General features: G+C 42.2%; 2 protein-coding genes across 2 annotated transcripts in view; both read left to right on the forward strand.

Annotated features, from left to right (window-relative positions):
• The window catches only part of QSOX2 (quiescin sulfhydryl oxidase 2), a 36,807-nt gene extending 25,056 nt beyond the window's left edge, over positions 1-11,751 (forward strand). The window contains exons 12-13 of the mRNA XM_006016876.3: positions 4,596-4,784; positions 7,435-11,751. Of these exons, the coding sequence (XP_006016938.2) occupies positions 4,596-4,784; positions 7,435-7,985 (740 nt within the window). The 3' untranslated portion in view covers positions 7,986-11,751. The remainder of the gene's footprint in view (positions 1-4,595; positions 4,785-7,434) is intronic.
• A 2,195-nt stretch (positions 11,752-13,946) lies between these two features.
• The window catches only part of LHX3 (LIM homeobox 3), a 10,797-nt gene continuing 10,417 nt past the window's right edge, over positions 13,947-14,326 (forward strand). The window contains exon 1 of the mRNA XM_006016937.1: positions 13,947-13,950. Within this exon, the coding sequence (XP_006016999.1) occupies positions 13,947-13,950 (4 nt within the window). The remainder of the gene's footprint in view (positions 13,951-14,326) is intronic.

Below are 14,326 nucleotides of genomic sequence, written 5' to 3' on the forward strand. Positions count from 1 at the left end.
AGGCCATCCTAGCCAGCTCTATATTGGCTAGTACAAGGTGGACTGGATTCGATTCCGGTCACATCTGGACATGCAGGTAAACGAACGAGAGACACTCGAGTTTCTTGGAGGAGTTTCAAGGCTCAATTTTTTTAGTTGTGGACCAGCAGAGATCAGGACATGTCTTCATTGCTTTGACCTTTGTGGCGACGGGCTCCGAAAGAAATGGCATCAGTGCCTCCTTACCTAAAAGAGTGGTTAAGTTGCCTGACCTTGAAGATGGGAGTAGTATAACACAAAAAATGAGGGAGCCTCGCTGAAACTCTGAACTGCCCTTCCTCAGAGTAGAGAAACACTTCTGCTTATTGTTCAAGGTTACATCTCACCTTATTCTTTGAAAAAAGTTAATTGGCAGTACACCTAAACTGGCTACGGAGTAAAATCATTTCTCATTTTATAAATACTAAAAGTTAAGACAATTATTATAGTTCTGTTTTTATGCGTGTCCCTTGGTTGTTCTCAGACCATCTTTCTGGCTTAGTTGCACACAAACCAAAGAATGGTGGTTCATCCTTTACTTTCTCAGCATTTTATGATACAGGGTTGTGAATATCTTGGTATAGACTCATAATGAATAAGCAAATAGCAATTATTAGACAGGCATATTCTTTCCATCATGTTTGGAAAACAAGTAATGATGCAAAGCATGTTTCTAAATCATTTTGGACTGGATGCAATAGCACTTCGTCTTTTCTTGGTTTTAGCTGTAGGGGGGAAAAAACCCAGCAAAATGTTCTGTAAGTGCCTTTGAATGCAAGAGTTCCACAGGCTTATAACAAATTGATAAATTATGACATACCTTTAAAACAGTCCCTTTGGGAACAGGGCAAAAATAAAGTGATAATACTATCCCCATACAATTCAATTAAGGAATTTGCTTTCCTTAATTATGGCCCAAAGTGCTTTTTATGCTGCAGATCCCAATGATTTCCATCCATCAGGAAGGGGCTGTTCGGTCATTTAAGAATTTAGGGTATTGTAACTTTTGGAGATAAACTGGTTGGAGCGAGACTTGCATAGAACAAATTGGAAAATGTAGGTGCTCCGGCCTTGAATGCACAAAACTTTTGTAGGGTAATTGTGTGTCCAGATTGGTATCAAAGCCACAATAACACTTTCCAGCTGCTGTTCATAAAACGCAAGGTAAAGCTTGTCTCAATTATAGGTATTAATATTGGTGCGGTATTTTTGAAGGCTCAGTTCATGTTAACAACTCTCTTAAATGGACTCCACCTACAAATTGGGTAGACTAGGTCATTCAGCATCCCTCTGCCTTGTGTGCCTCTCATTTCAGGAAGCCAGGTTGAATCTCCTTTGTTAGTGCCACATTAGATCTGGTGATGTGCATACTTTCCTATTAGGCAATGCATTATGGCTCTGCATTTGACAGACTGTATAAATTATGCCTCCCTGGTGTTCTTCACTCGCTCGCTCTATCTGCCACAAAAGTCTTGTAATTAGTCAGTGTGACTCCCTTTTTTTATCATTCTCCCTTTTTTTTGTTTTAATTCTCCATACAAAACTGCATCTTAAATTGCTCCCATGTTTCAAATGTGTCATCAAATGAGGCAGAAATTAAATGACACTTTAGAACCCGAAAAATCTTTACCACAGTTAACTACCAATTTAAATCAGGGCAGATATTTGATGATCACTTCTTACGCCAAAAGAATTGGGTCAGTCTGAGACGGTCGGATTATGTCTTGGGAGGTTTTCCTCTCCTTATTGCTTGTTTAAATCCTATCTACTAAAAAGCATGCTGCGCTCCATAATCCTTCCCCCCACAGGTAGGGTTTTATGATTCTTGTCCACTTTAAAGATTAGGGTTACCCAGAATTGCTGTAGTTGGGGCCGAAAGAGAAAAGGAGGATTACACAGTGATACATGGCAGATGTTAATAGGAGATCCATCCCGGGGCTGATAAAAGAAAAACAAACAAAATGAGCCATTTTGCAATTGTCTTTTTTTTTTTTTAAAGCAACAATATTTTTCTTGGTAGCTCCTGTTGCTTGCACAATATGACAGGAAAGATGACCCCACTCCAGCTTTCTTAATATATATTTTTGGTGTATGTATTGGCAGATGTTTTGTAACCTTGACCTTGTAGCCTTTAAGCTTCAGGGTGCACTGGTGTGGGTCCTGTGTTCTTTAATTTGATATTGAGAATGGTATCCAAAAAGTGCTTGTTCTGTAAATACATCAATTTAAAAGGAACCTTCAAAACCTGGACAGTATAGCACTTGTTTTTGAATATGGGATCTTAAGAGTAAATGCATATCATTATATCACTGTGATTTTTCTGCTTCTGCAGAGAGGGGCTGAGCTTATCAGCAGGCTAACCTTGTTTGTTTAAAAAAATGGATATTTTAATCTTTAAAATAACAGTTGCTCAGTAATAGTTGCATTTTGCCTGAAATTCATCTTGGGTTTCTAAAATTATTTTTCAGCATTTGTTTTAATACTGACATTTAATCTGCTTTAATCTCATCTTTTTTATTTATTCATGTCTGTTCAATCACAGATATTGGATGTCTGAGTAGATGGCTTGTCATTTATTACTTCTCTTTGGTTTTAAATAATTTCTTTTTATGTTCCAGAGCCTCGTTCTGCTGTTTTGATATCTAAATTTGTTTTACGAAGACATTTGTGGACATAAACAGTAAATATTTTGCTAGCTAACACAGTTTTGAACAGCTTGTGCTAACAGAACACTTTTCCAATAGGAAGTGCAGGGAGGTCATAGGTGCACTATTGAACTATTCTAAAATACAAATACATTTACATGCATTATTGTTAAATAATATTGCAAATAAAGTAGTTTAATACCACCATTAGAAAAGCATATTCAGTTAAATGCTATGGTCTGGTATTGTAAAGCTTCATTAAACCCAATCCCAGTATAGTTTCACCTCCTTTCCATGCCAGTAAAAGCAGTTGTTAATAGTAAGTCATGGATCCTCCATCACAAAATATATGCATGTATTATTTCATTTGACAGGTATTTAACATAAATTATTATAAATAGTTTATATAGTGTAGTATATTCTGCAAAAAAAATTAAGTACTAGTCAGACATTTCTATAATACTCTGAACTTCTCAAAGATTTATTGCTGGGAGGTTTTCTGAATTGGGCTCACTAACTGGAATGGGGCTATTGTAACAGCAGGGCAACTGCAGGATAAGGTTTCTCAATTGCAGAAGTCTCATACATGATAAAATAATGCACCTGTAAGTCCTCAACACCAGGGTGCGAATATTATGACCAGATAGTTATGGTTTCAAATGAAAATAATTTCAGGTATCCCTCTTTTATTTTTATAAGTATAAATGCTACTGTAGCAAAGCTACTGTACTAAATAGTGTATATTGCATATTTGTGTATAAGTGTAGTCAGATTGTAGTACTACTTTATTTCTCAAACCTAAGGAGATTACTAATGAAAGTTGAGAGAGAGATTGGAGTCCTGTGTCAGAGAGCTTTCGGTGCTTGTGCGCTTTAAGTTTATCCATCCTGTTAGTGCACATTGAATATGCAGTATATATTACATGTGTTGGTTTCGGAATTGAGCAAAACATCAAAGCAAGCTCTGCTTCTGGAAAAAATTCCTTGCGCTGTAAAAGAGACTGCAGTTGTTTTCACATGCTTAAACCGTGTCAAACCTTTGTTTGCTAAGAGAAATGTTTTACGGTTTGTGTTCAATGTAGCTGCCTATTCCTGTGTATTTGAAAAACACCCTTTGAAATGCAGGATCTGGTGCCCTCAAACATTGATGTCTTAGCTTTGAATATAATACGGTATCCAAGCTAATGGTCGGTGCAACTTTTTACAGTAAATGTATTTTACATACTTGTGCTTACTTTATACTGGCTCGCAAGCTGGTTTTAATTGTATGGATAGCAAATATCCTTAGGCAGTAAGAGTATGCAAGTAAAACTGTTGTAGAGACTTAATGATTTTTATTTTGTTTTAATATCATCACAGGACATAATAGTCAGCTTGGAACTGTAGCTTTCTGACCCTCTGAGGGAATCGTTCAGAGTCCTCTTTGATAACATAACCTCCTCCTTCTGAACCAGTTGATTTGGCCAAAAATAAGTCCCATCCTCCTTCATCACAATTACTAAGTGACACCACTGTAACTTTACACTGCTGCTACTTTTAATAGTTGGGGGGGAGTGCCCCATTCCTGCACAACACTTCTTAAACATTTTTATTTTAATGTTGTAATGCTTTACTCTTACGGCCCTTATTGGGCCATTCACTCTCATTTTTGTTTCGTACTGCTCGTCTCCATCGCGATTCACGGAGATAAGGTTGCTGGGCAATCTGAAGTGGTTTATGGATCCACAGAAAACCACCCAAATGAAATGAATTCTCTAAATTGAAAATGCTGCTGTAATTTAGCATAGAACCAGCAGGAGGCAACGTTTCCTTTCCATTTTTTCCCATGATTCATGTGGTTCTGTTAGTACTTTGGCTTATGCACGGGAAATAAATGTCAGAAGCAGTATTTGTCCAGATGCTGCTAACGAGGATCTAATTTCCTTCTTGCCAGGTTTTGAAGACAATCCCCAAGTGGTCCTGCAGATGATGCGGAGGTATATTCAGCACTTCTTCGGGTGTAAGGCTTGTGCCCAGCATTTTGAAGAAATGGCTAAGGAGTCCATGGAGTCTGTGAAAACACTAGACAAGGCAGTTCTTTGGTTGTGGGAGAAGCACAATGTGGTGAACAACAGGCTTGCAGGTATGGAGACCCGTGTCAGGAGAACCTACCAAAGTTAACTGTGGACCAGTAGTCATGATAGTAGTACGGTTTGGTAATATGTCCATATTCTCTTCCAGAATAGCGGAAACCCAGAGTAACTTAATCTACTCTGACCTATACCTGTATTGCCTGTACAGTGAAGTAACTTCAGATTTGCATTCATATTCAAGCCCAGAATTTAACACGCTGCGTATTAACAATTATTTAGTTTGCTGAAAAAGCGTAACCAATTATGAGTCGCCCAATTCAAACAAGGTAACATGGCCAAGAAACTTATATTTAAGGTATACCCTCTTCTGGGTAGTGGTAGTTCATCACACAAGGATGTGCAGAAAAGACTCCACCGTTCTCTAGAGCACCCATTTTTCTGCTGTGTTGACCTGCTAAAAGATTAAATGAGCCTCTAGGAGGTCAATTTAAAGCCCATTTGAAATCTAGTAATGCAGTTCAGCAGCTTTTCTGTAACTAAGAATAATTGTGTGTCTCTCCACAATGTTTTATGCGGACATTAAAACCTCTCTCCCCTAGTTCTACCTGGAATTAAAAAAACCATTGGAGAACAAGATATCGTTATTCAGTGTAGAATGGTATAAACTTTGTGTACATCAGTATATTAAATAAAAGAAAATCAATCTTCAAATATGGTGTGGCCCATAGAGGGCTTTTTTTTTTTTTGTAGGATTTGGACTGAAAACTCCGCTAAAATATTAGGTTATATTTAATCCATTGTGTTATACAGATATCAAATAACTAAAGCACTGAAGAAAATTGGTTTCTATTTGCACCTAATAACTGCCAGCTGTTATGGATCAGTGTAATGTAGCATTAGTTACAATTTAAATATGCACCATTGTGTTTGCATTGTGGTTAAGCCACATTCTCAAAACACCTGAAGCTTTAAATATTGTTGTGACTGCAGATGTTTTATCTTTTGCCTCCCAGTATGAGAAGCATATGATGGGAGATTCAGTAAAAACTTCTGCTAACGTGTATACCGTTGCCTGATAGAATCTGTATTTTTTTTTCCAGTTTAAGTTACGTAGTATTTACTGTAGGAGGAAAAATAAATTACTTTTCTCATTGGATGGTTTAGTCAGAGCTTTCAATAATGCAAGACTGTGTTAAATTGCTTTAAAAAAAAACTTCAGCTAGTATGGGAATGATTAATAATGCCAGATTATTTGGGGTATATATGCCAAACTTTGGTTTCTGCTTTGGACTGTGATTAACTATTTTTTTCATTACTTGGTGCATCTTTCTCAAACAGATCATCCTTATTTATGGTCACGTGCATGGAACTTGCAGTAAATACGAGACATTTTAGGCTTACTGGTTACCAAAAATACCCCAGCACCATTACCAATAGCTCACCATTAAATCATTTTGCAAATTTGTTTTTTTCTGTTATTCAGTTACATCCTAAGCCATGGTAGCTTAAAAGTTACCCACTGTGACCAGCTTTATTGAGAGATTGTAGATGGAGAGAGTGGACTAGTTTAAGGTTTCAGTAGCTTGTTAGGCTAATTAACAGGAGATATTAGTCATACTTTTTCCTCTTAAATGAACTGATGACTGATTCTTGCTGCTAAATGCCTTGCATAAAAACATGAAAGGGAAATAAATTTGCTACTTTATATACAAATGGAAATAAAATAGGGAAATATTTTTATTTGTTGTTTTTGGCTAAAAGAGTTTGCAGAATAGGAGAAAGTTTTGCTTCTTAAAAATTAGAAAGTGGCCCTGAAAAGATGGGGCATATTTTTGCAAGATCTGCGAACAATTAATATATTAATCCAAGCCAGATACAAACACGACACCCATGTTGACTTTTTTTTTTTAACCAGGTAAAGATGAAATTATCTCCATTAAAGATAAGAAGCTTATTTGAGAGCAGGATACAACATGAGCTACCAGCTCTCTCCCACCAAGCCAGAAAAATAACTCCTTCTACAAGCAGTTGAAACATTAAAATGGAGTTCAGTCCCAGAGAAAATGATACGCGTATAAATGCTAAAAGGCAAACTGAAAAATGTGTCTTAAAGTCTTTACAGCACTGCCGATGGCGTCCTGTAATAACAGGAGATGCTAGGCAAAAGCTGAATAATACAGAATTGTCCCCAGTATCTATAGAAACATGAAAATATATCCGCAAGGTATTGAACGGCCTTGAAGCAGCTTGCTGAAAAGTAGGCTACAGGATTACGGAGGACTGTGCAAAAGAGCAGTCCATTTTGAAGCCTAGTTCAAATTACCCTCTGAAAACACATTTGGCTGTTTCTTTTTATCGCTGGTTAAAGGGAAACCAAATACTCTCGTAGTACAGTTGAATGCTACAGATTTTTCCAGGAAGAGAAAACAGGAACATTTCACGTTTTCATCGGACGAGAATAAAACAGTAACTTAGAACATGAAAATCAACATTTCCGGAAGGAAGCCAATGTCTTACTTGATAATGAATTATTTATTCAAAAATACGACTTTATTGCTCCTTAATGCGTGTTCTCTCGTTGAACTGAACCTAGTGTTTGTGTTAAATGGAAAGTTGTCTCATGGGTTTCAGATGACTAGGCTGATAGGGATTTTTATCAACCGGATTTCTCTCTCTCTCTCTCTCTCTTTCTTCGGACAGGTGATCTGAGCGAGGATCCAAAGTTTCCTAAAGTTCAGTGGCCCACTCCAGATTTGTGCCCTGCTTGCCACGAAGAAATTAAAGGATTACACAGCTGGAACGAGGCACAAGTGTTACAGTTCTTGAAACATCACTATAACAACGAGAACATTTTGTACAAGTACATCGAAGGCCAAACTGACTCCAGTGAAGCTGAACTTGGGGACGTGAAGGAGAAGAAAGAGAAATCTTCACCCAGAAAACCAAGCGGAAACAAAGAGAACAATAACCAGGAGCAACAAAACATGCTAGATCCTAAATCCAAGGTCTTAGATAGATTAATAGCAAATGATGGACCCGTCAAAGAGAGAAATAAAAATGCAGTTGAATCAGTTATTCATAAAGAGACCAAACAGTTTGTATCTTTCTTAGGGATTGGATTTTCTAACATAGACATGAGTCTGTGTGTTGTACTTTATGTAGCATCATCCTTATTTTTAATGATAATGTACTTTTTTTTCCGGATGCGGTCCAGAAGGTGGAAAATGAAGTATTATCGTCCATTTGTATAGAAATCAAAATTGGAAGTGAAATTTCCGTTGTAAGTGGGTGGTGAGCACAGATGCAGCTTTAATATTTATGATCAGGGATTTTATATGCAGTATTTCACTTGTTTCAAAAACCCTTCTCCCCAGTTGATTTCTATTGTGGTAGTCTTTGTTGTAGGAATCCCAGTCTTTGCGTGTAACATCCGGACACGTAGCACTGCCATAAAACATGCACTAAACGAGAACCGTGTGCTTTTCCATGAAGATACCATTACTTGCTTGCATCCTGCACCCTTTGTAACCAGCTGTTCCAAGTTTTGGGAAGAAACAGTGCTGTTTTTTGGCGCTCCGAGTGGGCTCCTTACTTTTATCCAAACCTGATTAGACGGTATCTCTATCCTCTGGTCTAGCAGAACGTCTTGCTGGGCATTTGAAGAAGCAAGAATTTTGATTTTTCGAGAGACAGGAATGTCTTTTGATTGAATAAACTTCAAAAACTATTAAATATTTTTACTCTATGCTGTTTCTGTAGCCGTGGCTCTGAGTCCCTGTAAGTCCTCCTTTGCCTATTGCAGCCAAGAGTATGAACCCTCATAAGGGTCACAGAAGGGCTGAACAGCATACAGAAGGCCAGATTTTAATCTTGCTTTTGCAAGTGCTCCTTCAAATGAACCCTTTCGGCTTCAGTGCAGCTCCTCCAAGGGTTCATGAGAAGAGACTTGGACTTACGCAGTAGAGTAAATAACTTTAATCCTTTCTTCCTGATTTATTAAGGAATAATTATTGCCAGAGTTTGGGGAAAAGCAGCACTGCTGAATTTTCTTCATGGAGCCCACTTTTAATGATCTCTGATGAAGTGAAATTCCTAGCGAAGGGGAACGCAAGCTTTCAGCCCTTTCCGGGCGCCACAAATTGCAGTTGTGTCTAGTGAGCCGCTTACGTTGTTGCTCCACAATTTAAAATGCTCGTGTAATGGGATTCCACAGTGTAAGTGTTTCATGTGCTTGTTACCAGTCCTGAGCCTGTGAGACGAGGAATATTATCTCCCACCTGTAAAGTTTCCTTATGTAAGAAGACTAGTCATTACTTCAAGAACAGTCTCCCGTTCCTCTGCTTTTGCTAGTGCGCTCCGTTCGCCGCTGCTGTTCCCCGCCGGGCTGTGGGACCAGTTGGGAACGTAGCAGCTGACTTTGCAGATCAGGTCTCAGGTCCACTTGTTCAGTCTTTCGGGGCAAGGTGTGAGAGAGCGTGTGAAGAAATATAAAAAGATGAGACCCGGGGCATAAAAGTTTCTTCTTGATCTCACCTACTGGTAATCAGTTTGTGCTTAGGAGACGGAGGTCGATGGTCTTATCTACTGCAGCCAGGATGTTCTCATTATCCACGTACTTGTCTAATTATATAACCCGAAAAACTCGAGCCTCAATGTCGTCTTGTGGCTGTGTGTTTCGCAGATTAATTACAGTGCATAACAGGGTATTTCTGATCACCTGGGAGTGAACTTAAAATTTCCTTTAATGCCCCCCTCCCTCCCGGCACACGCACGTACACTGTTCTTGCACTATAAAAGCGGGAGGAAATAGCACCGGGTTAATTTGTTCATTGTCTCTTTCATTGCTGGGCCTATTAGTAATGTGCTGGATTTGCATGGGGCCTTCAAACCTCAGTCACGTTGCCCTCTGATTTCCCTCACAAGCCCTCGGATGAAGGATTTGAACCTTGCCGTGAACGTGAGCTAAAGCTTAGGACACGGTGCTCGGCAAGAAAATGCTTTTAATGATAACTGAATTTGATATACATGTCTCCAGCCGAAGTTTGACACAACTCCTCCATAGCTTCAATTTCAAATAAGAAAATTGGGCAAATAATTGCACAGAGAAACAAGGGCGGATACTGATGCGACACACACATTTACATTTAAAAGGCTTTTAACTGCATGCACAGTCACGGGTCCGAAGCAAAATCTGCGTGATCGTGACAGCAGTAAAAGAAACATTGTTTTCAGCTTTCCTAAGCTACCTTTTAGGGCCCTTGGTGACATGGAGGAACAGATAGTCTCCAAGGACATATTAGATGAAACTTTCCTTGTGACTTCAAGACAGTCTGAAGGGCTGGATGAAAATGTCTGATTTAAGAGGCGAGACACGACCTGTTGGAACGGTTTCTTCCCTCCTCCGTGAGATCTTTAAGCAAGTACCAAGATGCTTATTGCACCGTTTTTTTAAATATCGAAACGGCTTACAAGCCAGATGGTGAAACGAGTTAAAAATCAAAGCCCGCAGCCTGTAATCAATGCCATTGCACTTAGTTATTACCCAGATTCAAATAATGGGGCTCGGAGCTGGGGAAATGGAAAATGTTGGCCTCTGGTCTTAACCAAACTGGGTATCTAATGTCAGGTAATCTAATGTAATCGTAACAAGTGGCCACGGTTTTCGGAGCTGGATTTGAGGTCAGAAGGAGCTGAGGGAGGTGCTGCATCTCGAAATACCCGGTGACGTGTTCGGTACCCGTGCGGAGAGCTTTAAGTCTGTGTCATCTTTCCGTTTCCTGCTGTTGTTCGTTTTGCATATTTTCATATCAATGACCGTTACTTTGTTTTCAACTTTGCTGGGTATCTAGCACTGGGCTGGTTCATTTTGGGCACGTCCTGCTTATTTTCATCTGCGTATTAAAGCCACTTTGGAAAGCTTGTCGGGATGCTTTTGCCTGCAAAACAACTAGTGGGTTATTTTAGGGCATATATAGGAACATGATCTTCATTTGCTGAAGGAGTCCTGTAAGCTTTCATAGTGCCTTTACACTGTTTGAAGCAGGAAATTGAACAGCAGAGACCTTAATGTCCAGCGTTTTTCCCCCAAAATAGATGCAAATGGGATTTGGATCGTGTCACGTGGTGCAATAAGTTAAGTTCTGCTGCTTACTTGGTACAAAGCTTTGGTAATAGTGACCTCGCTTGGAAACCAACCCTGAATTTTGGATGTAATTGTTACACAAATGTCAGTGTATTTGCCATTTTGTAACCGTACCTTGACAAGTTGTGTGTTTTATGTATTACGATGGTCAGTATGGAGCCCTGCACCCAGGAGTTAATACCGTCATACTCATGATCGGCCGTGTCTGTAGAAAGTATTATTAAGTGTCCCTGCGATGGGCAATGCTGTTTTCCCACGCTGTGTTACAGGGAGCCAAATTATGAGAGTATTTTTTAGAAATGCCCTAAAAATATCAGCCAGTCAGACTCAGAGTTTTGATTGATAAAGAATTCAACCACGCACGTTTTCCTAATGAAAATGTTGCAACCTGAATCATACCAAACCGAGTAACCTTTGGGCTGCATTTTGTCGCTTTGATACTTCCGGCTTTTTTATCCGTCTGGAGTTTCTCAGCGAGCAAATGTTAAACTTCAGGGAGAAAGAAAACAATGGAGGGCTTGCTGGGTCGGAGGAGAAAAAGCCACGCGTGCCAAAAAAAAGCCAAGTGAAATGATTCCTTCGTGTTTAATTTTTAATTGCAAACTGTATATTTTATGTCGCACCTGTTTGGAACCGGACGCGAGTATCATCTTTAGGAAAGGCTCGACACGCATATTGTGCGGCATCCAAGCTGTTGAGACTGGTGAGCAAAACCGTTGAGTAATTTAAATGTTTTATTTATTTGAATAATTTGACATTTTCTCGTATCAGTTAGTTTTTTACTCGATGGGAGACCTCCTCTCTTGCGGGGAAAGTGGCCGTTTTGTACTAAATTGTAAACGAATGTGCTCATTTAAAAATAAACTGCAGATGTCCGAGTGAAAAAATAACGTGCAGCAGCCTTTTTGTACCCATCCCTTTGGCTCCACGCTTCTAGCCCAAGCCAAATATTGCAAGAGTGCTTTAAAATCCATTTCTCACCAGAGGGGGGAATCACCCCCGCGTTAGACTTTTCTAAAGAAATGACACAAGCACAGCACTTGAACCATTTGAATTTCCAATTCACTTTTCACCTCTCTCTGGCTTTGCTGTGAAGGCACACTGCTCTGGGACCACGCTCGACTCCTCTGATTTTGTTTGTCCCAGCACAAGTCCCTGATGGCAATGGGCGGTGGTCATGCTAATGTGGTGGAGGTGACCCTGCATAAGCCAGTCACGCTTGGAGTCCCGTCGGTGGGACGTTTAAAAGAAAGAGTATCGTACTCGAGTACCCTGCGGTTCAACACGCAGTTCTGCTTCCTTTGCAGAAATGTGCCCTTTCACCACCATCGGTGGCCCTGGCTGGGCTGGGCGGTGATTGCGTCCTGTGGCTGTCTGGGCTACGGCCTCTGGGGGAAGCTGAAGGATGGGGTCATTAGCCACAGCGCCTTTTTGGGAAAATGCATCTCTCACTGCTGGTTGAGATGGGACACGTGTCTCTCTCACTACACATAAAGGAGAACAAGTCTGCCCCCTTTAAGTGCCAGGAATATAGTCTCACCTCTGATAACCTAGTTCAACTCAAAACCTAGCATAATGCCACCATGCCCGTACACCAGCCACGTTTCCTCCAGCAAAGGCTCTGCTGCCTTTTACACTCAGAAAATTGATAAAGGAGAGCCCGTTGATGTTGTGTATTTGAACTTTTGCTGTTCGCTTGGTCAAGGGCTTTGAAGAGCCTGGGATCTAGACCCACAGCGCGTTAGCAGCTGTGTAGTTTACATCTGCTTTGTACACCGGCGTGTGCGAGTGGCACAGATAATCTCTGCCTTAGGCCATTGCCTACCCCTAAACAGCTGTGGGTGCTGTAACTTCAGCTGATGCACTTGTGCTACTGGGTGTTTTTTCCCCCACTGGGGAAGCGACACTGGATTCCAGTATGACGCACCAGCATGGGGATTTATGGCCTGTGCTTGCTCCTTTCTTCTACCTTGGTGTAAACACGCTGTGAGGCCAGGTCACCAGCACACTCCTGGGTTGGAAAGAGAGCAACATCTGCGGTGCTCAGCACGGCACCACGGCCCAGTGCTGGCTTGTTCAGTGCCCAGCCTGCAAGCTGGTCTCTGTTCAGCACGCAGCGGCATTGCAGCGACTGCTGTCTGGGCACCCTGGAGCCCTGCTCTTGGCCACGCTGCAGCAGGGGCTGCCTCGGGAATGAGGGGTAGGGGCAGTGCCCAGCAGTTTCCGCAGAGCACCAGGAGACTGTTGGAGAGATTGTCCTGCCGGCTGCGCTGGGGGCAGACAGAGGCCATGCCCCGCACTCCCATAACAAGCACAAGACAGGCGGGATGTCGCCTTGCCCATCTCTACCTGCCCCCTCCTAGCAGAGCGAGAGGCAGAGGGGCTGCACTTGCACCCTTGACCCCAGTCCGCCGTTTAGGTGGAGGGCACCAGAGCAGGGGCGAGAGCTGGGGGAGCTGCTGGAACCGGGTGAGGCTGCCCAGCTGTGCCTGCAATGCCCAGAGGCTCCCCACCTCCCCCAGCCTGGCAGTGCCCGCCGGCCCAGCCAGCCCTGCTGGAAGGCGGCCCCGGCTCCAGCTCCATTAACTATTGATACCGTGCTGCGGGCGGGGGGAAACGTGAGTCCCGCTGCGGGGTGGGGGGGCAGCTCCGCATGGAAACTCGCCCGCGGCCCGGCTGCGCTCCCCGCGTGAATAATGCACGAGGGGGCGGCGCGGAGGGAAGCGCGGCTGCGGCCGGGGACCTGCCCGCCCCGGGGCAGGCTCCGAAACGTCTCGGGGAAATACAGTTATAGATATAGATATATGGGTCTGTATCTGTATGCCTACACCCACATATATTTGCAAAAAAAAAGTCTCAGGGAAAATGCAGACATAGAGCGGGACTGAGGCATAGGGACCAGATAGATCCGCCTATAGATATAATATAGACAGACAGACGGATCGAGAGAGAGAGAGATATCTATAGACAGATAGATTAAAATACTCGAATTCTGTTGTCGCAATTCTTCTTATGTATCTAGTCCACAAGGCAACGTGTGTGTGCCAAAAGGTCTAGATATCGTATAGCGATGCGTATGTGCTGGAAGATAGATAGATAGATAGATAGCTCGAATAACCCTAACTCTACCCTGGCCCCCTCCCAAGCCCCGGGGTTGCGGTTGTTCCCGGGGGCGGCAGTGCTGCACCGGGGCAAGGGCAAGGGGCCGGGACCCGCCGGGAGCGGAGCTTGCGCGGGCTGGGCGTGTGCGCAGCGTGTGCATGGGATGCGGGGGTCGCGCATATATATATAACGCATCTATATGTGCGTGCGTGTGCACAGACACACCTGTTTAATGCGTGTGCGTGTCTATGTGCGCGCGCGCGTATGTGTGTATGCGTGCGTGTGGGCGACCGTGTATGCTCATCCGCGTGTGCGTGTGCTTATGTCTGCGTGCGTGTGACTACACAC

Source organism: Alligator sinensis, unplaced genomic scaffold (genome assembly GCF_000455745.1).
Source record: "Alligator sinensis unplaced genomic scaffold, ASM45574v1 scaffold611_2, whole genome shotgun sequence".
Taxonomy (NCBI): domain Eukaryota; kingdom Metazoa; phylum Chordata; order Crocodylia; family Alligatoridae; genus Alligator; species Alligator sinensis.